General features: G+C 42.4%; 1 protein-coding gene across 1 annotated transcript; it reads left to right on the top strand.

The window, feature by feature from the left end:
• Positions 1–11: 11 nt before the first annotated feature.
• Positions 12–21,241, top strand: LOC100697734 (A disintegrin and metalloproteinase with thrombospondin motifs 15). Its single transcript, XM_005462427.4, has 8 exons — positions 12–1,299; positions 6,410–6,542; positions 8,096–8,263; positions 11,897–12,180; positions 12,275–12,452; positions 14,119–14,294; positions 15,009–15,184; positions 15,712–21,241. The coding sequence occupies exons 1-8, from the start codon at positions 328–330 to the stop codon at positions 16,487–16,489; spliced, it is 2,865 nt and encodes a 954-aa protein (XP_005462484.1). The 5' UTR covers positions 12–327; the 3' UTR covers positions 16,490–21,241.
• The last annotated feature ends 1,326 nt before the right edge of the window (positions 21,242–22,567 follow it).

The following is a 22,567-nucleotide window of genomic DNA, read 5'->3' as shown; positions in this document are numbered from 1 at the left end:
AATAATATTTGGAGAGCTACAAGTGGCTGCGCTCTGCAGCACAAAGCGGACAGCCTGACCAATGAGCTCCGTCCTGCACACGCACTCAGATTTCTGTTTGACAGCGATGCTCGAGTTTAGAGCGACTTTAAAGCTGAGCAGCTCAGAGACGTTCGCGTGCAAACAGGAAACGGTGCAAGATGGGAAAGCAGCTGGGAGGACGCGCGAGTACATAGGCTTTTTAAAGACGCACGGGCTGAGCTCGGTGCCATTGCGCACAACTTCTTGCTGCATGCAAACGCACCGCAGCTGAAGTGGAACTGCGGACTGTCCCGAGTGGGAGCAGAGATGGCGATGCCGAGCAGTTCTTTCCTTCTTTTTACGCAGTTCTTACTTTATTTGAAGGTGACGCATTGCATGGAGGTCGATTTCTGCAGACCTGTTCGCCTGAGTCAGAAAAAGCCCGGAGTGTATTTGCACCGGCGCGCCGAGCAGATGAATGAAGATGAGATCGTGTTTAGACTTCGTGCATTCAGAGAGGATTTTTACCTCCATCTGTCTCCAGATTCGAGTTTCCTTGCAGCCAGGAGTGTTTCGCCGCACATCCACTCCACGGCACCCGACGCCTTTGCAGGCTCTGAATTCAGGGAATGCTTCTACTCCGGCGATGTCAACGGAGATCCCGACTCCTTTGCCGCGCTGAGCCTGTGCAAAGGCCTGCAGGGGGGATTCTTCTATAATGGCATGGAATATTTTATTAGCCAGACCGAGGCTGAAGACGCAGGGGCCGCTTCTGTGCGTGGAAACTCCTTTGACAGGACACATATCATCCGCCGCCGCAGACGCACAGCGCACTCAGCTGGAAACTTCACCAGCAGGTGTGGAGTTCCACCTGACACCAACTTCACCGTCTCCCTGGAGAGATACAAGTACATGAGAGAATTGGAGACGGACGGCTTAACCGAGACTGTGCTCAATTCCTTGGGGAGGTCTAAAAGGTTCGCCGCCGTCCCCAGGTTTGTGGAGGTGCTGGTTGTGGCAGATGAATCTATGGCTAAATTTCACGGGGATGGCCTAAAGCATTACGTTCTGACCCTCATGTCAGTAGCAGCCAGGCTTTACAAGCACCCCAGCATCCTCAACTCCATAAATGTAGTGGTGGTGGGCTTCATGGTGATAAACGAGGACGACAAGGGACCGAAGGTTTCCAGTAATGCTGCTCTGACTCTGCGCAACTTCTGCTCTTGGCAGAAGAAGTTAAATAAACACAGTGACAAGCACCCTGAGTACTGGGACACAGCCATTCTGTTCACTAAACAGGTAGGTCAAAGAGCCAGAGCTGCATTAGAGATGCTTCGTGTTGGTGCTGCACTCATGGACGGATGATCAGATCCTGGAGCCTGGGCACAAACACATACAGGGCCCCCCCGTCCACTTAGACATCAAGACTTAAACAGAGCTGCAGCTGAAGTAGATGCATTGTGTCATCCAGGGGTCTCAAACTCATGGCCCGGGGGCCCCTTGTGGCCCACGTCAGCCCTACTTGCTGACGTGAAGAAATATAATGCAGATTGTCCCTTGAAGTGACTTTTTTGTTTGCTGTCGAGTGCAATGTTAAAAAAAGTTCTTTAAAAAGCCAAAAATTATTTAATATGAAGGCGATATGAGCAGAGAGCAGAAACATGCTGACGCTGTGTTAGCTCAGTGACAGACTCACAAACTCATGTCTGCAGTTTGATTTTGTTAAACACGAACACAATGAGAGCAGCACTGCTGCCACGTGTGCACAGACAGAGAGGACCCATGTGTTTGTTTGGTCAATGAAAGGCTTCAGTTAGTTAACAGTGAGTTTGCAGTTTTGTCTTGTTGTACAATATTTGAAATTTAAAAAAACAAAAAAAACAAAAACATTTTAGGAAATATTTGTGGGTGTTTTCTTGTTTATCTCTTTGTTTTTGTACTACTTGAGCATAAAGTGTCCGTCCAATGAGACGACAGTGCCAGCAGTGGCCCACAGCTCATGTAAGTTTGAGACCATTGATGTAATCATTGTGTGTCTGTCTCAGGTTGTTTAGCATATGTTTGAAGTTGATTAATGTTTTGATTGTCTCTTTGTATTTTTGCGTCTGTTTACGTCACACGGTGAGTTTTTGTTGGGGTCGTTTGTATCTCTGTAGTCATTTACACGTCTTTGTGATCGTTGGGCCTCATCGCTGTTCTTTTGGACATCAGGTTGCTTTGAGTTTTGTAGTATCTTTCATAGTACTTTGCTCTCCTTTGCAGTTGTTTTTGATTGTTTGAGGCCGTTTCATGTCTCTGTTTGTTTTGTTTTTACTTCATGTCTCTTTATATTGACGCTACGTCTCTGTGTCTTTTTTCTTTGCATTGCTGTTTGAAGCTGTCTCTTTGCAGGGATTTAGTGTTTCTCCACCTCCTTGTAATTGTTACACAGCTTTTTTGAGCTGTTTTGCATTTCTGTGGTTGTTTTATGTCTTTATAACTATTTGATTAGTATGTCTTTAGTGGGTGATAAAAATATACTAGGGGCCCTGAGTCTGTAACCAGTAGTTTGATACTGACTTTCCAGCACCGCAGGGTTTCAAACACCCATTTCACACGACCACAGCTAATTAAGGTCGTCATGTGTTTCACCCCAGTTTTAAAAGGTGGCTTACTTGTTGCTTCTAGGTTTGATTGTTAGAGCGTAGAGCAAGCCTGATGACAATGCAAACTCCCAGAGACCTTAAGAGTAATCCTCAGCAGCAGCAGTAGTGGCAGCAACAATGCTTGTCTGTGGCTCTGTGTCACAGACTATCGTTATCAAGATGTGATAATAACACAAATGGCCAGTGTCACTGTGGAGACTTGTTATAATTCCTGCACGGCTGATTTGAATGTTCCATTGTTTCACAAAGCCACGTTTTACCCATCACTAGCGATCAGTAGGCTCAGTATTGGTGCAGCTACATCCCAGTGAGTTAAAGGAAGAGGACTTGCACAGCTCTGCGAGTCCCCTTTTCTGCTGGCTGCTGCAGTGCATCAATGGAAAAGACCAGCTGAGCCAGTTCTTTCCATGAAAGACCTCACCTCTATCTGCTTCAGCTGAATAAGAACTGGATTACTATCTGCCTGTAGTGGCCATCTTCATAATATCAAAAACTCAGTAAGAATCCAGCTAGAATTCCAGTGACTCGCTCATTTATTCAAGCTGATGTAAGTTGGCACTGTCTGAAGAGTTCAGCCTGTTCACAGCTGTCAGATAATCCCATGTGGTCACCAGAGCTGTAAACACTGGCTGGTAATTCTTCTCCGTCTCTCCCTCTTCGATGCCTGCTCATTATCGGGGGTCATTTTTCCATTAGGTCCACTTTGGCTGACCGTCTGATACACGTCGGCCTCCTTTGTTTAACACGTAGCAACATACAGAAACATTTACGTCAAAAAGAATGAAAAATTGTTCCAGTGTTGGGAAACATCCCTTAATCACACTGTGCACTGTTATATATGGGAAAGTCCAGGTCCAGTGCAGTTGTCCTTGTAGGGCACAGTGACTCCAGCTGCTGCATTGGAAAAAATAATGTAATAGGTTATGAAGTCTAAGATGTGTGGAATACACATGGTTGGCAGTATGTGTTTAGAGCCTTACTGGGCCAACACTGGGTTAACAAGTTCATTTTCAGCTGTCTTCATATTTACTTGGAACACACAGGTACATGAAAGCCACTTTGCTACAAATCATTCCTGACCTGACATAATGAAGCAAAAACTAAAGAAGTGCGAGACACAAAGAAACCTTTTCAGTGAGCCTCGTGACAGAACTTTGCTACAAAATTACTGATAATCGTTGAATCGTGGCCATTATTCCAAGAACAAGTTCAGTGGGAAAATACATTTTGCTGTAATGTTGAACACCAAGCACGTGCGGTGTGTGCAGCGATGCTCTGAGCTAAAGTCAAAGACTAATGTGGATATAAGCGGTGAAAACGTAATGGTTCACTAGTCTGTTTGTATTTGTTAGTGTCACTTAGTGTTGATAGTGAGTTGTTACATTATAATCTGTGACTTGTCATGTTACTAAGTTATCAAAAATAAACAGTGTTAGCGTGGACACGTTGGTTAGACTGCACAGATAGAGTTAGCCTATTGGCTAATGTATTTAGCTCTGGCTGTGCTAAGAACAGGTTTGTATTAGGTAAATGTGGTTAACCACAACACCATAGCCACAACAAATAACCAGCAACAAGCTTAGTAATGTCTCTCAGAGGGACAGTTTTAGTTGAAACCTAGCTAGTGTGGTTTCTGAGCTGTGGTGGTAGCCCAGCCATGGGGACTTAGAATGTGCCAGAACTGTGGTACACTATAAGGACTGACTCTGAGGCTCGCTTTGTTGGCAGCGGGGAAAGACCAGCTAACGGATGAGGTCAGGAGTCTCTGTGGATTATGATGTTTGCGGACGAAGCTGGAATCTGTAGTGAGAGAAGGAAGCAGATGGAAGATAGCATGGGGAAATGGAGGAATGCTCTGGAGAGAAGATGAATGAAAGCAGAAGTAAGACAGTGCAGGGTGGAGTCGGTGGGACGAGTGTCAGGGTTGATTTGTAAAGGGAAGGTTTACATTATGCTCGTGAGCTGTGATGTGATGTGTGACAGAAGTGTTTGTAGACAAAGAGAGGCAAAGCTGAGATGGACAAGTGCAGAGGACGGATCGTAGGTATGTTCAACAAAGAATGTTGATTGTAGAGCTGCAAGGAAGCTCCACATTTCGTAGTGAGTAAAAGAGAAAGAGGAGTTTTATAGAAATAGTGAAGGAGGACATGCAAAGGGTTGGTGTGAGAGAGGAGGATGCTGGGATATGGTCTACCACATATCCCAGATCTCAAGATCAATGCAACTGCGAAGATTAATGCAAATCACTCCAAAATGCACAGTCCAACCTGTCTGCTGTCTCGCTAGCTAACTTCAACATACTCACTGACACAGCTGTAAGTTTGGATACATCCTGCTCAGCAGCTGCATCCCACTGAGGCAGAGGGAGAAAGATACTTTCCAAATCCTTAAGGGACTTTCCTTTTCCTTCAGCCGATCACTTGAAAAAACACATTGTATAACTCATCACTTTGTAACGCTGACATTTGTTAACAACAAGCACAGTATACACCTGAGGCTGATGGGAACGCCAGTTTTATATAAACACAGCCATAAATCAAAGCAATGACCATTTCCAGAATTTGATCCACTGGTGGTTATAGCAAGGCCGGCACCTTATGAAGCAACACATTACTGTTCTTCTGGAAGGAACATAAACACCTTTGATACTCGATGTTGAATCTTTGCACATTGGTGCTACAAAAAGATTTAGGAGATGACTGAAATCCAAAGGAGAGCTCCTCTGGGGACCCTCAGTGTCACACATGCAAACCAATCCAACACTTGTTGAAATGTTTCAGTTTGGACAAAAACACGAGTCAGCCCCCGAATCTGTCCTCCCTGTTCTCAAACTACATTAACAGCATAGCTAGAAGATAATACCACAGCTGTAAATGTGGGCACAGGTGTGGGGATAATCCTGGTTTTGGAAGTTTTGTCCGTCTCTACACTCCAAGGATTTATCAGCTCCTTACTGAGTACAGATGACTCCTCTATACAACTTCCATGCAGTTAAATAGAATCATTACACTTTTGCAATTCAATCAAATTACTTTTCTAGAATCAGTGGCCACCATAAAGGCACACGACTACCAGCAAGTGTTCAGTCCTGGTGCAGCAGACTGTTTTACTCTGAATACCACTTTGAAGGAGTGTTGTGAAGTTTACATCAAGTGTAGGTTAAAGTACTGTCTGTATTTTTTTGGATACATTTGGGAAAAACCTGTACTTGGTGGCATTTGGGTGCTCCGAAACTACAGGTTTTCTCTATATTGTTGTACACAGGGTACAACAGGGCATATCAGGACAAATATATATTTAATAAAGGCACTCAGACAACAAATAAAACAACAGACTGATTCTTATCAGTATAAAAACATCACATCATCAAACCAACAATTTACTTTTAACTGTTCTGTAAATTAAGAATGGATGAATGTAAGCAGAGAGTAGATGGGAACAGACTTTGCGATGAACACAGCCAGATAGATTCCTGTGGATTTATTCCACTCTGCGCTGTGCGGGAGGTATATTCTTACCTCTGTACAGAAACACAAAGAGGAAATCTGTGGCAGCCCATCTCCCCCAACCCTCTGCTTCAATATATTTTAAGAACAGGGAATAAGCAAACCACACTCCCACATGCTTTGAATTAGTTCCTTTCATGGTCTGTTCAATGTGTTGCTCAGGGCTCATAGCATGTTTGGAACATGGCCCGAGTCCAATCTGATTTTTCAGGCTTCCAAAGAGAATAAAGAAGCACACATTTGTCTCTGTGTCACCAGGATCTTTGTGGAGCCACAACCTGCGATACGCTGGGGATGGCTGATGTTGGGACCATGTGCGACCCGAAGAGGAGCTGCTCCGTCATCGAGGATGACGGCTTACCCTCTGCTTTCACAACTGCTCATGAACTTGGTCAGAAGTTTTCTCACATTATACCTCTCATACTCATGCTAAACCAAACGCGATCACAGAATGACTGTTTTATTTGGGGTTTGACAAACTTGTATGTGCATAATCAGTGTACAGACTAGCCTGGCCTGTGGGACTTATTATTTTCATGATGAATTGTATGGTTGTGGTTCTTGGTCTTGATCCTGGAGGACTGGTGGGTTTCAATCTTTCCAATGATTTAATTGCATTCATTGGATGCTGTGTTTGAAAATCAGTATTCTTACAATCAAAAGCAGCACTCAGTGTTTCACCGAGCAGCCGCACCATGTAACTTTGTATTCTGGCAGCTGCAAATGGCAGCTGTGAAAAATCTCAACTATTTCATTTGATATCATAAAGCAACATCTTTAACAGTCCAGCCAGTCTGTGGATAGGAAAAGGGACACGTAAGCACAGTAAATATTACTGGTATGTCCAGCAGTGGCTGCTCATTGTAAACTACATACATAAACTATTGTTCGGGGGTCTCTCCGAACATTTGGAGTGGAAGTGACACGGAAATCTTCTGGAGTGACACGAGCAGATTCATACCACTGTCGTGTCTGTGAGTTAGCTATTAGCTAGAGCAAGCAATTTAGCATAAAGATATGAAGATACTGGGAATGGCTCGCCTGCTTTATCCAAACTCTACTAAGTACTGTTACTAAGTACACTTTGACATTGATAGCTAGCTGTTAGCCCTGCCCCCAGTTCTTTTTTGTGCTAAGCTAAGTTAGACTGGCTGTAGCCAGGTTAGCCTCGTTAGCTTAGCCTCTTACGCAACCTACAAACAACAGTTCGTTTGTACTCTTGGAGAGAAACTGGATTATGTTTTTATTCTGACATCACAGTTACCAGGTTATATGAAATTCTAGTTTTAATGTATTTTGTGTAACATAATAATTTCATTTTCTAAAATTCCTCCAGTATTTATGAACAGCCTATTAGCTAGCTAAATTACCAGCGTAAATCTGTGACTCCTAATGAAAAAATAAATAAATAATTCTTCTCCGCCTGCTGCCTTAATGTTTAGTAATAGGTGGCATTAAACTGCACAAACTTTTACAAACTCCTGAGACTGAGCGACCGCTGAGAAGCCTGTTAAAAAACAGAGGGCTTTAGCCTGAAACCAGATGCACGAGTAACCCGAGAGGCCCAGGAGAGGCATTGGTTTACACTGTCCTCATATATGTTAAGTAATTACACAATTTCCCCCTTGAAATGATCCGCTCTCATGAACGACCGCATTAAAACCACAGTTTATGTTTCTTTTTTTATTTTGGAAAGCACTGTTTGTATTTAGGGAATGTAATGATTCCATGTGGAAATAAAGTCCTTGTCAGGATGTATGCTGTGCTATATTCCTGACATCAGCTTCAGATGTGACTGAGTAGAGCTGCTGTGTGAATGTAAATGGATTCTCTTTCCATTAATATGTTTGTATTTCTCTTTATCTCCACACTAACTCATTGCGCTCATGTTTTACTGAAAACAGAACCAAAACGAATCCTCCTCTTCCCACTGTTTTCCCTCAGGCCACGTTTTCAACATGCCCCACGACAATGTGAAGGCATGTGAGGAGGTATTTGGGAAACTAAAGGACAACCACATGATGTCTCCCACGCTGATTCAGATAGACAGGATCCGACCCTGGTCTGTGTGCAGTGCAGCCATCATTACTGAGTTCCTGGACAGAGGTCACGGTTAGTAAACACTTCCTGTTTATGTTTCTGGACTCGGATTAACCTCTAATTATGTTCAGGCTTCGTCATCCAGCTCTCAGCTGGTAGCAATCTAACTGTACCCACAAAATCGTTTTTTTGTTGATAAGCCTGTAATTTCTGTTTGATTTCACGCCAAATTATATTTCTATCTAACATGTTTTCAGTCATTTGGATTCAGTTATTAAACTGTGCCTCACAATTATATCCTTTTATTCTAAAAAGTCGTAGCAATTTATCTAAAGCAAGTTTATCACTAGAGTAAAAAGTGTTTAGTTAGAACCAGCCCATTTTTAAAAGGTAAAACTGCACACGTCACTGTTTTATATGAGTAATTAGTCAAATGACTTTGCAAACTATAAAGATGTTGTTATAGAGAATTTTATATAAATATTATTTGTCATTGCAGAGACAACATTTTAGTGGTTTTTGATGACTTAGCACGCCCCCCTAATGTGATCGAGGTAAAAAAACTGAACTAACCTGTCGTCAGGCCGAACGCTGAGGCTTGATGTGGACTAACTGTTGTTTTACATGACTGACAAACAGCCGAGGCAAGGCCACAATATTTCATTCATATATGACGTTAAGTTGTCGTAAGTTCAGATTTGATAATAAAGTTGTACTTAATTGATATACGTGAAGTTAAAATTCTGGATCCTTGTCTAGAAATCTTGCATTTCTGACGGATCACTCAGTTTCTTCATTTCTAGCCAAGAGCAAATTTCTAAATGACAAGCTAACAGAGTGATTTGTGTCATCTGCCGGTCAGACATCAGTATGAGACATGGTGGATGTCCCATCTTGATTCTGTTGATTTACAGTCTGGGTTCTGTTTGCTGTGGTTTTCATATATTATTCTTTAGATGAGTTTGTTTTTTGTTTTTTTTACAACATTTTAAAGATTTGAGCCAGAATCAGAGAAAACCACTGAGTGTATGTAAAAGTAATGTAATGTTCACCCATCCTCTTCTCCTTATGGGGTGGGGTGCTGAATGCTACACCAGCTATCAATCATGAGGTGAGAGGTGCACCCTGTGCTATGTAGAATCACCACTAAGTGCACGTCTTTGGATCGTGGGGAGACGCCGGAGTACCTGGAGAGGACCCACGCAGGATTTGAAGACCTTAAATTAGCGAATGAGACCATAAAGTCATCATGAAGATACCTCGGTGAGGCCATGGATCAAGAGAGCCGAGGACATTTCTCATATGTTATGGAATATATGATGATTCCAAGTTTACCTTAATGTAGCAATAACTGTCAAGGAGATGGGGATGAAAAGTATGATATAGATACATTTATTATGGAATATTACTTGATATTAGAGAACACAGGTGGACATTCTTGCTACAGCAGGCACGGCTATTCAATTCTGAAGTTGTAACCTCGCACACGGTTTCATAAACTTCCTCCTACGCTCTTCGGATAAGGAAACACATTATGTCTATGTACTATCTACAAGCTGCCGGCTGTCCTGCAGCCAAAACACCCAGTGCCATCAGTAGACTGAGGTCATCATAGTCCTACAAGCTCCAATAAGACTAACCTTCTTTCAGGCGTTCCTGAACAGCGAAACAGCATCTGACAGACTAGTGCTGTCACAATAACCTGGACCTAACGGGGAAAAAGAAACAGTGGAGTGGAAACTCAGAGCGCACTGAGCTCTCGGTCCTCTGCGTGCACAGAGAGGAGGCAGAGAGGGAATATGTGGTAGGTGTGAGTATCTTCACAACAGATCGTCACATTCGAAGACATCATCTGCATCAACACCTGCTGACTCAACTTCTCTCAGCCTTCAACACTCCTGACCTGCTGCCATGTGCTGAGGTTGACCAGCTGCTTACAGGGAACAAGAATCCACAGCAGGTGGTGACGGCGTCACAGCTCCCCACTGACTCCAGCTGTTTTACAAAGGACCCCACTCACTGTGAACATCACCTGTTCTTTCCTCCTGCCTTCTTGGAGGAGGTACAGCTCACACATTAAAAATACAGATTCTATATTATATTATTGTTTTATAATGACATGTAATATTTTCCTTTTCCACTATTATTCTGTATGAGCGACCCACGTTTACCTTTCTCTCAGTTTATTTTATACGTATGTTCTCGCGTACAGTAGAGAAGCAGAACGCTTTTACACTGTAACACTGTTATAATGGCAATATACATTTGTTCTATTCTGTATTAAAAATACACCAAACAGAGTGATTAACCATCCAAAATTCATTAAACCAGAGGCTGAACTTTTCCTTTTCAGTCTGACCCTGAGGGTGACTGTTAGTGAAATCATTAAATGTACTAATTTGTTATATCACCCCAATCTCCAGCTACCAACAACTGCTGTTCCTAAAACAAGCAAATGAACCTGAACAAGCTAACAGTACTGAGTCATTAGCTTAAACTAAACATGATCAGGTGTCTGCACCGTCTCATGCACTCTGCTTGTTCACACATTATTTATAAGTTCAAGCAGTGCCTGTCTTTCCATAGGCTTTGATGCTGCAGGTTTAAGTCCGATATTACCAATGTTAAACGTGCATCATTGTTTATCCCTCTGCCAGGACCTTACATGAACGTACCTAAATGTACCTCAGTGTCAGTGTCATATAAAACAAATCAAAATGAATGCATGAGGTGAACGTACACTGGTTACATTTTCAATTAAATTTCCACTGACTGATGAAGCTCAGTGACCTCAAATGAGTTTTCACAGGTTCAGGTGACAGGAAGCATCATCCAAGCAAACCTGGTTGAAATCCCGATGTCCCGTCCATGGCTATGTGACGACGCCAAAAACTGAACTCGATGTTTCCATGGAGAATAAAGGTCACGTCAGGCCATCACTTGCAAAGGGAGAAATATAGACAAGGTTTTTGCAAAGAAAAATCTGGTTAATACGTGGCTGTGAACAGAAGCTCAAAGAACAGCGTCACCGTGCAGGCAGACTGGCTTTGGCAGGGCCTGTTTCCTTTTTTAAACACGTTTAGGCTCCATACAGTTTTGTACATTTAAACTGTGTTTCTTTCGTGACATAGTGAACACCAGACTCTTATCCTCCGTGACATCCACTCAACTTTCATGTCGCAGCTGTTTTTCAACTATGACCAGACTCTGAGAAAAGAGGACCGGCAACAATCAATGCTGAAATGTTTGAATTCATTGACAGCCATGCTTCTTTCCACCTGATAAACACAAGTGCACAATTTACATTTCTTTCATCTGTTCTGTGTTTGCTCTCCACCGCCTCACATTCCTCATCCCATTTGGCTTTTTAGCTGCAAAGTGTTCGTCTACTAACTGCAGACTTTGTTTGGTACTGGGTGGGTGATGTAGTGTAGTGCAAACATTTCCTGCTGCTGCACAAAATGATGAGAGCAAAGAGACTGAACCAAAACATTCAAGGGTGTAAGAAACAGTGAGGTCAGTGAACAGCCACAAACACTCGTTAGTGCATAGATAAACTACATAACTGGTTTTTCTCAATCAGCACCACCTACATTCAAATAAGGCATTTCTCCTTTTGTAATAATATTGATTAGTGTAGCTATTTAAAGAAACGGATCACTCCACGAATAAAGCTTTGCTGTTACTCTTGGTGTGTTTCTGCAGGAGACTGTCTGCTGGACCAGCCTCAGAAGCAGCTCACACTGCCAGACAACCTGCCCGGCTCCAGCTACAGCCTGCACCGTCAGTGCGAGCTTGCATTTGGCCCCAGCTCCAAACCCTGCCCCTACATGCAGCCCTGCTCCAAGCTGTGGTGCACGGGGAAGGCCCGAGGACAGCTGGTCTGCCAAACTCGACATTTCCCCTGGGCCGATGGCACAAGCTGTGGCAACGGCAAGGTTTGCTACCAGGGGGCTTGCTCTGAGAAGAACAGCACTGAGCACATCAAGGTGAGACAGGGTGTGGAAGGAAAGCAGCATCCTGTCGTGTGCGAGCATTTTTGTCACAGACTAGTGAACAGCTTTGCTCGCTCTTTTGTCTCAGGTCGATGGTCGGTGGGGGAAGTGGGGTTCATTTGGTGACTGTTCCAGGAGTTGTGGAGGCGGAGTTCAGCTGGCCAGAAGAGAGTGCAACAACCCTGTCCCTGAAAACGGAGGCAAATACTGCTACGGCCTTCGTGTCAAGTACCGTTCCTGTAACCTCAGCCATTGTCCTGACACAGGTATGCTGATCCTCGGACCATTCACCATCAAAATTAACCATAGCAGCGATAACTGGGTATTTTGTCTAGTGCTGGCAAGTAATTCAAACAGAAGGTGGCAAAATCCTGCAATAAATCCCCCAAAGAGGGCTCCTTAAGCCTATATCCAAGAATTAGATTAGCACAGTGGTTCTTAACCTGGGTTCGATCGAACCCTAGGGGTTCGGTGAGTCTGTCTCAGGGGTTCGGCAGAGCCTCCGCCGTGACATGCACGGCTCATTTTGTGCACCAGTAAAAAACATATCTATGTCTTGAATTTGAAAAAAATCACATTTTATTTTTCACTAAAGGGGTTCAGTGAATGCACATATGTAACTGGTGGGGTTCAGTACCTCCAACAAGGTTAAGAACCACTGGGTTAGCATTAGATTAAAATGCTAAATATATGTTTGGTATTTGTAACATTTTCTTCAGTTTTAGCCAGATAGTCTAAAAACAGTCAGGGTGGTGTATAAATGCCTCATTATTTTCCTGTTAGCTTACTTGCTAACAGTTTTCATAAGCACAGAAACAACAGCATTTATAGGACCAGCTAGTGCTAACCTGGTATGATAGTTTCTGTGGCTGGAGAAATAAAGTCAGCTAAGCATTAAGATAATTTAATTAATGAAAAGTTTTTTGGTTTTTAAGTAAAACGGCACTGCTGCAAACTAACAGCTGGCTAACTTAGAGCTCATTCACACAGGCCCAGAGGCTGGTCGAGGACCCTTTGGTAGCCTCATTCACTCTGGAAAAAACGTGTATTCTCTGACCTGTTGCTGTCTGTCACCAGGTGGAATCAGTCACACAACCTCCAAACTTTAGTTTCCATAAAAGATGCCACTTTGTCTGTCAGCACTCAGTTATTAACCACAGAGCAGCAGTGAAACATGAAAACGTGTTACAAATCAGAAATGGAGAATGTTTGCTTTCAAAGTAAAAGTTGTGCCATACCACTGAAACCAGCAAAACGGTCAACTTTTAATTTGAAGGCAGATTAAATCTCTGATTTGCATCCCACTCTTCACAGTTTCACTGCTGCTTAGCCAACAGTGCAACCAGTTTTACACAGCAACAGCAGCAAACGCCAGCAATGTTGTGTGTGGCTGCAGCTCCAGCAATCAGTTTTACAGAGGTTGCCAATGACTGTCTCCAACCAGTTGGGGAATACTGATTTTTCCTTAGCAACTGGTGGTTGTCAGGTGGTCTCCAACTAGTCTTTAGGCCACACTGACCTTAACAGCCTACAGTGGTAATCAAACGTTGCTTCAGGCTGAGACCTAAATAGTGTCACAGATTACATAAAATAAAAATATATATGTTCTTCAATGTCTGTGCTGAAACGTTTTGTCTGTTTTTGCAGTTTATAGTCCAGCAACCCAAGTCAAAGTTACCCCAGAAAGCTTTTAACCAAACACCTTAATCCTCATCCTGACTCATCCCTACTGAAAATACTGAAAATACCAAGCTGATGTAGCCAGAATGGCATGACCCCATTAGCTTTGTTTTTCAGCCTGGCTGCAAAAGACGCGTTTTAGAGCAAAGTCAGGACTGTTAGAAAATTTTCTTTACTTCTAACGTAAATGCAGGACCAAATTTTCAGTGTTGTAGTTGTCCATCTAATTCGAGACTGTTGCTTCATTTCCAGATAAAAGCTTCCGCGAGGAGCAGTGCGAGGCCTTCAACGGGTTAAACCTGAACACCAATCGGCTGGGCTCGTCTGTGGTTTGGGTTCCCAAATATTCAGGCATCTCGCCCAAGGACAAATGCAAGCTCATCTGCCGTGCCAATGGGACCGGGTACTTCTATGTCCTTGCTCCAAAGGTATGCATCTGATTTTTAACCGTTCCACTCAGGAAACAAGCTGATTGTATCTGTTTCAATCAACTCTTTCTTAACACACTGAAAAACATGTGTTCAAGAACATGAATTATGTTCATTAAATGAAAGATAAGTGATGGCTGTACACAGTACAAAGATCAGCGCTGCCAGCTTTCATTACGCTGCTGTTAATTTCAAAATGAAAGTCCTGCCACGCTTGTATCTGTCTAACGGAGCTCAGACATCACACCGGCGTATCAACTATTATGCTTCATAATGAATCTGAACTCCTCAGTATTTAACACTTCAGAAGTCAAGAGTCAAAACTTGATGGCAAGTTGAAGCATTGAGTTAGAAAGCTCAAAAGTGCTTCAGATTCAGGTTGGTGTGTCACTGCTTGGCCTTATTCACAGTTTGGGAGATAATGGTTACGTCCATCGTTTTTATAGTGACAGGTGATGTTTTGGTGGCAGCAGAGAATCAATAGAGTGGTGAAAAAGGCAAAGATGGAGAGACAGAATCACTGCACAGCTGTGGCTTGTCAGCAACCTTTTATGAAATCAGCAGAAATACAAGCCAACGTCTCACTGACACGGAGTAGCAATCACTCTGGGGAAACTTCTTGGTTTGTAGTGATTTATGGCTCTGCTTTATTTAATTGTAAAGGCTGGTGGATCTCTCTGATTTGTGTATTCATGCATGATGTGAATGTGGCAGGTTGTGGATGGGACACCCTGTTCCCCGGACACTACGTCTGTGTGCGTTCAGGGAAAATGCATCAAGGCAGGCTGTGACGGCAAGCTGGACTCTAACAGGAAGTTTGATAAGTGTGGCGTGTGTGGTGGAGACAACCAAGGCTGCAAGAAGGTCTCAGGATTGTTCACCAAGCCAGTGTAAGTAATCCCCACATACAAGTTTTACTTAGATTACAGTTTAGTCCATGTGACAGAATGTTTCTAAATTGAGTACATCAGCAAAGTGGAATTAAATTATAAAGATAAAGTATCGATTTTGATAAAAAGCTTCAAACAAAGACACAAACTTTATCATATATTACATTTCAACCCATATTTAATCTGAAAGACTCGCTGTACACAAACACAAAACACCTCCTAACTTGGAAATAAGAAGTTCTGCTATACTCGGCACCCGAAAACAGGAAATGAAAGCTTGTGTTTAGAGAGTAGTTGATGTACTGGTAAGACTGGTTCTGATAGAAATGGCACATGGTCTTATTCTGGATTCTGTCATTGTGTTAAGTTTAGTTTTTTGCATTGTGCACTAACACATGGGACCAAAACTGTTCAAGTCTTATGCACTGGGACCTAATTAGTTTGTATTAGTGATATTTTTTTAGGCACTTATAATTTAAAACCACTTGATTGGACATCATCAGTGTTTGACACCTTCTCATTTGCAGCCATGGCTACAACTTTGTGGTGGTGCTGCCCGTTGGGGCGTCCAACATTGACATCCGTCAACGTGGCTACCGAGGAATGGTCAGCGATGAAAACTACTTAGCCGTGAAGAACCGCCACGGCAAGTACCTCCTGAACGGCAACTACGTGGTGTCAGCTGTTGAGCGTGACCTGCTGGTGAAGGGCAGCCTGCTGCGCTACAGCGGTACCTCCACATCTGTGGAGATCCTTCAGGCCACCAGGCCCCTGGAGGAGCCTCTGACTGTGGAGGTACTCTCTGTAGGGAAGATGACTCCTCCCAGAGTACGCTACTCCTTCTACATCGCTAAGGAGAGCAAAGAGGAGAAGACTCTGCGGAAAGAAGAGAAAAGTCGTAAATCACAGAACAGCGTCTTGGCTGATAACAACAAAATTGAGTCTGAGAAGCAGGTGATGGGGAAGAGACCCGTGAGTCACTGGGTGACAGGTGGATGGGATTCGTGCACAGTGACTTGTGGGAGTGGTCTGCAGAAAAGGCTGGTACAGTGCCAGAGTGTGGATGGACGTCCTGCGGTGGACTGTGATGGTGCTGACCGGCCCGTGTCAGTAAGAGCATGCGGGGATCCGTGTCCCATGTGGGATGTTGGGACTTGGTCTCACTGCTCCAAGTCATGTGGGAGGGGCTTTAAAAGGCGGCCGGTGCGCTGTATTACTGAGAATGGCCTGAATCTGCCCAGAGAGCACTGCTCTGGGAAAAGGAAGCCTCAGGAGTTGGACCTGTGCAATCTGAAGCAATGCTAGAGCTGAACAGGCACAGCCTGGGGGGTTACCTTCGACAGTCAAGTGAACCTTAGCCCTAATCAGCATGATAATGATTTTTTTGCTGTGTCAGGTGACTGTTACTGTGACTAACGGGGCTACACCAGAGAGGGCAACGTGGTCTAAAGGACAGACATTTATTCCCTAAGAGAAAGGAAGGAGACCGCCCCCTCCCAAACTGTCAAACCTACAGTGGTAGGTTTCACTCGTGGTTTGTCTACCTCTTCCAGGATGGATGATGTGATGCCTGCATATACAAAAGACCTTCTAAGACATGGAGTTTGCAGCAGAGCTGCTTCATCCTCACAGCTTTATCCAGACGTGGAAAGACCATTACTGAAAGATTCCGTTATGCACATAAAGACTTTTAATTGCTGTTGGAAACGTTCAAAAGACTTGTAAAGACAGCGATCACACCTAACTTCTTGGTATACCTGCACAGGGTGAGATCTCAAAGCAAGGAAAGGAAAGTTTGTAAGATTCGACCTCAAAATCATTACTGTGCTGTGATGATGTCTCACCTGTGTGCTGGACTTCTCTCAATACTGAGGAACTGATGAAAATGTGAAACATGGTACTGTATATGTCACATTCAAGGCCTCCTTGATCCATGCAGTTTCTACAAGTTAGTTTTCCTTTAAGTTACTGGTTTGTATGATGGGCTGTTGTCTGATATGGACAAATGAAACACATAACTCAGCTTTATATGTCTCCAAAAAGAAACAGTGTGTTGGCCAGAATAATCCCCAGGTCATTAGTGACTCATCTGACTCTTTAGGGTTAGCGACGGTTTTTGGTTTCAATAGCACAGAAACTCAGAATCTAGAAAGTATTAGGGTGACATGGTGGTGTGGTGGATCCTGACTGGTTCAAATGTGGGCTTTGGATGTGCGTCCTGTGTCTGTGCGGTGGACACACAGGTTAACTGGCGATTCTAAATTGACTGTGTGTGTGTGTGTGTGTGTGTGTGTGTCTGTGTAGTAGCCCTGTCACAGAGTGAAAGGCCGTCCCCCCACCGCTGTGTTCACTTTGCGTTAAAAGTTTTGCTTTCACTCTGGATGGCTCACAGGTGACCTGGTGGATGATGAGAGGTTAGCTAAAAATTAAAGAATTCCTGAATTAATGACCAAAGTATTAGTAAGAGTTTTAAAGTAAGAGAGAAAAATAATTTAGAGCTGAGCTGAAATTATATTCTATACAGTGAATGTAGTCGATTAGTATGATGCTGTTTCTAATGTGTGTGTCTGTTGTGCATAGAGCAACAACATATGTTCAGCTGCTTCTTCTATGTTGCCAAAGACCTGTAAGCTGGTACAAAGCCTCAGCACAGTGAAACACAGCTCTCTGCGGGAGCTGCACAGACACACGGCTCACAGAGTGATTTTCATGTCTGTCCTCAACCCGAAGCTGGCTTGGTACCGACAAACCCTAACCTCCAGGAGGCTTTAGATCAGGTACAAACTTGAAATGGTGAATTGATAAATTCATGAACTAATACACATGTAACAATAATATTCACCCCACTCACCCTCAGAAATAGTGTAAAATTCCATTTGTGTTCCTTTATGTAACCCCTACATGAATATACAAACTAGGACTAAATAGTGGACCTCCAGGTAACTTGTGTATCTTTTAAAGGGCCATAAAAGTACATTTCTTATACATGAAAGCATACATGGTTCCACTGCTCCTTCCAGATTTGCAGTACTGGGACATAGTATGTAAACACATTCTTTTTCCGAATGGAAAAATCAGTAAAACCTTCAAATCTAAGATTAAAATGATTATTTTACAGGTTTCATTATTTTTTAAAGATTTAATGCATTCTGATTTCATCAGAGGGCGATGGTTGGCCAAAGTTCTTCTGCCTGTTGGCTTTTCTGTAGATGCACTCATGTCCTCCCAATTAGTCAGTATAAGCATACACTAAATATACACCTAATTAATAGGCTGTAGCTCACCTGGTTAAGCAGACAGCCCACATCAAAATGTGCCTGTGTTTGAATCGGCCGCAGACCATTTTCTGCAGATTATTCCCCTCACTTTGTTGCTACATCCCTCCTGTTAAAATAAACACTAAATATGTCCCAAAATAATAGTTACATGTTTAAAACTAGACTCTCCATAAAGTACAAACCACAAGGGAACACAAAAGAAACAATCAGTTGTACCCACTGTACCTTTAAATGTACAATAATGTACTTCATTTCCTAAGTGAATTTAGCATTTTGACTTGTTTACCAGACAAAACTGGCGACGTGAAACCACTGCCTTATGTTTGTCTGCATTTTACAGACCAAACAATAGAAGTTTGTAGTTTGCTTCCTTCCTCAGTAAAGCCTTTAAAGATTATTGAATTGAGTCCGTTATTGTAAAAGAAAATCATGACTGTCTTGCTTTGTTATCACTACGTCAAAAACAGTTATGACAGCAATGTAATTTTGAAGTAAACTGGACGTCATCCTCAGCCCAAATGCCTAAGAAATGTTTCAGTGACAGACTTTGTGGGAAGAAGCATTCAAGCTGCTGCTTCCAGTTGCTCTTAGAGGGATTAGTGAATTTGAACTCAACAGAAAGGTTAAGTGGTAAAAGCAGCACTCCAGAAATTCCTCCAAGTCAAAATGAGACCTGAATGCACTGTGAGAATCTCCTGAAAGTGCTTTGTGTATGAAAAACAAAACGCTTGTGCAACTGCTTAACAACACGGGGCCAAGAATGTGGAATATAACACAAGCATCTTTCGACATGGTGTCAAGGTTTCACATTTTAGGTTGCCTGCAGACACTGACAGATGGGCCATGCTGTACATTTATCTGTGGAGATGATACATTTCTCTTTAGTCCCCTGGGGAAATTCATGGGATGAAAATCTAGCAGGATAAATATATTTCTACTGAGAATCCACATCCTCAACTGGATATATTTCTGACACAGAATGAGAAAGCTCAGAGACGATGGCAGGACAATGTAGCACTAAAACTGCATGCAAAAAATAAGTCGAGAATAAGAGATACAAACTGCAGTTTTTAATTGACAGTTTCACTAATTAAGAAAAAAGTTATCCAAACCTAGCTGTGTGAAAAATCGCTCTCGTTAAATCATGAATTAACTGTGATTAACCACAATCTGTCATCAGCCATTATCCATGATTGGAGAAAACCTGGGCCAGTGATCAACCTTCCCAGCAGTGGCCAGCTCACCACAATTAAGAGTGTGTCAGTGAGTCATACAGGAGGTCACAAAAGACCCCAGAACAACATTAAAGAACTGCAGGCCTCAGTTAGCTCGCAGTTCATGATTCAACCATATAAAAGAGACCAAAGGAGAGTTGAAGGAGAAAACCATGGGAGACCAAAAAGAACATAAAGGATGGTCTCACATTGTCCAGAAACATCTCGATGATCCCCAAGACTTTGTTTGGACTGACGAGACAAAAATGTTGGAAACTTTTTGGAAAGTTCAAGTCTCATTATTTGGTGTCAAACTAACACAGCATTTGATAAAAGGAAAAGTCTTGGTGTTGGGAGTGTGTCTGGTCTGCTTTGCCAAAATTGATGGAATCAAGAAATCTGCTCCCTACCAGAAAATCCTGAAGGAGAATGTCCGGCTGTCAGATGGTCCCTCAAAGTCCACTTGAGTCAAAATGACCTGAAACACAGGAAGTCAATGTCTTGACTTGAATCCGAGTGAGATGCTGTGGCATGACCTTAAACAGGATGTTAATGCTCGTAAATTCTCCAGTGTAGCTGAATTAAAACAATTCTGAAAGAACTGAAGAGTCGGCCAAAATTCCTCCACAACAATGTCAAACACTCTTTGTTAGTTTGTGCAAACACTTGATTGCAGTTTTTGCTGCCAAGTGTGGCCCAACCAATATTTAGGTTTTTACTTTTTCACAAGAGGCCAGGTAGCTTTTGTCCTTGTTGTCCCTTAATAAATCACATCATTATTTAAACTGCATTTTCTATTTACAGTTATCTTTGTCTACTATTAAATGTGTTTAATAATATAACACAACATGCAACAGGAAGGGAACAAATGCTTTTTTTGTTGTTTTTTGCTCATTTATTATATCTGCCTACATTTATAACACAAAACTTTGGACAGTTTCTTCTAGTGTTAAATTATATTCTTTGTGGTTTACAAAAAGAAACATTTGTTTTCCCGACGAAGCTTATGGAAACAAACGAATCACATGTGCCACCAAGCAGCTCCTGTTGTTTTTCCTCCCTGGTGTTCCAAGTAGCTTTAATATGTATTGTTGAACAGAGAGTTGATCCATGGCGTGCTGGTATGTTTGTACTCGCCATTATCCTCGTAATATTCACCAGACCACTAGCAAACCATTTAGGGGTGTTACAGAAGTATAGTTTGCCTTTCAGATTAATTCCTTACATGCATTTTGGCAGTTCTTTTATTACAAATTGAAATTTCTGAATGTTAAATGTGTGAAAATTCCAAACAAAGAAGTAGATACTAAGACGGTAACCCTCTGGAGTCTGATTGGTTATTAGTAATGACCACAGCTCCAACCCAAATCCCAACCCTAGACAATGACAATATGGAAATGTTCATTTTATTACTTTGGTCTCCCAAGTCTGGCCAATCAGATAAGGAGGAAAATAATAACCTTAACTGACTCACATCAAAGACTGTTCACATCTTTCTTCCAAAACAGCCAGTTTTGTCTTTAAATTAAATATATAAAACATAAGATTAGTCTAAAGTAGTGTTAGAGTTGTCACCTCTGATTGCTTAGACCGCAGAGGGTTCAGCTGTTGTACTGTGCTCTACTTTGAATCATAAATTCATGCATAATGATCAAATGTGCGACACATTGCAGACCTTGGGTTTTTTGGAAGTTTGCATTGTCCTTGATCCACTCTGTCCTTTAACAGAAACCTTTTTTCCATTTGTTTAGAGGGACCAGTTACACCATCTAAAAGGTGGTAATGTAGAGTTATTTGTATTATTCATGCACATATATTATTGTTTTAACTGTTGTCCCTTGTATTGTATACTATGTATACATTCATCTAGCTGAATAAAATAAAGTATTGAGATATTCACAGATATTCCACATTCAGACGTCGTTGCCTGGATGCTTTGTGAAGTGCTCCTCTTGGTATCTGTTACATCATATTTCTGCTGTGCTGAGCAGTCTTCTATCACACGAGACAGTCTTGATACTTAAGCCCTTCCTCAACTGAAGCATGACTACAGATAAAAACACATTCATTCAACTACTTTGGTATTCTGCTGATTTAAGCTCCCTTGTCTCGACTGTGCTGTAATAACACACCCGGCCTGGCGAGTGAGCCTGATGCATCGTTGGGCAGACTTGGACACCATCATCCCAATCATCTAAGGACTTATTAGTCATAATATTTTACATTTTTTAGAAGGTGCGGTTAGCTAAAGCAGACTGTCACAGGGAATTGTTATTATTTTTGCACAGTATGTTCACACAGGTGTGTACATTTCATTTCTACCTAGAATCAGGTTAATGTGTCTCCTTGGATTTGAAAGGTGAAAACCTGTGGCAATATTTAGGAAAAATGGATACTTCACCAGATACTGCACTCAACGATAGCACAAGTTCATACAAAGAAAAATGATCGTCCTAACACACGTGTGCTAAACACTGAGCTGCTCTCCAGTGTAGGGTCCACAGCACATGTGCATTTGTGTGTCCCACCCACAACTTGCTGCTTACATAATAAACTTGACATTGTGATTACCTAACACAAATAAAAGTCCTGTTTAAGGCACTGAGAAAAATGTACTACTGTGAAGTTTTCATCCATTTTAAACTGACCATGTTACCAGCTGTAGGTAACCCCTAAAATATCCCACTGCAGTCCTTTTGGCCCCGAGGGTATTTATCTCTTTTGTTAATTAAATTTTTGGTTGCAACCCCATAAATGAACACTGAAAAGAGCTAGCAGCAAGCTGTGGTCCCTTGTTTAGGTCTCTTGATAGTAATGACATGTGTTTACAGGGTCAACTTCACCCTAAAACATTGTGCTCTGATTACTATGCTAAGGTCAAAGTCAGGTTC

The sequence above is a fragment of the Oreochromis niloticus genome, linkage group LG14 (assembly GCF_001858045.2).
Source record: "Oreochromis niloticus isolate F11D_XX linkage group LG14, O_niloticus_UMD_NMBU, whole genome shotgun sequence".
Taxonomy (NCBI): domain Eukaryota; kingdom Metazoa; phylum Chordata; class Actinopteri; order Cichliformes; family Cichlidae; genus Oreochromis; species Oreochromis niloticus.
This window is presented reverse-complemented; position numbering and strand designations above follow the sequence as displayed.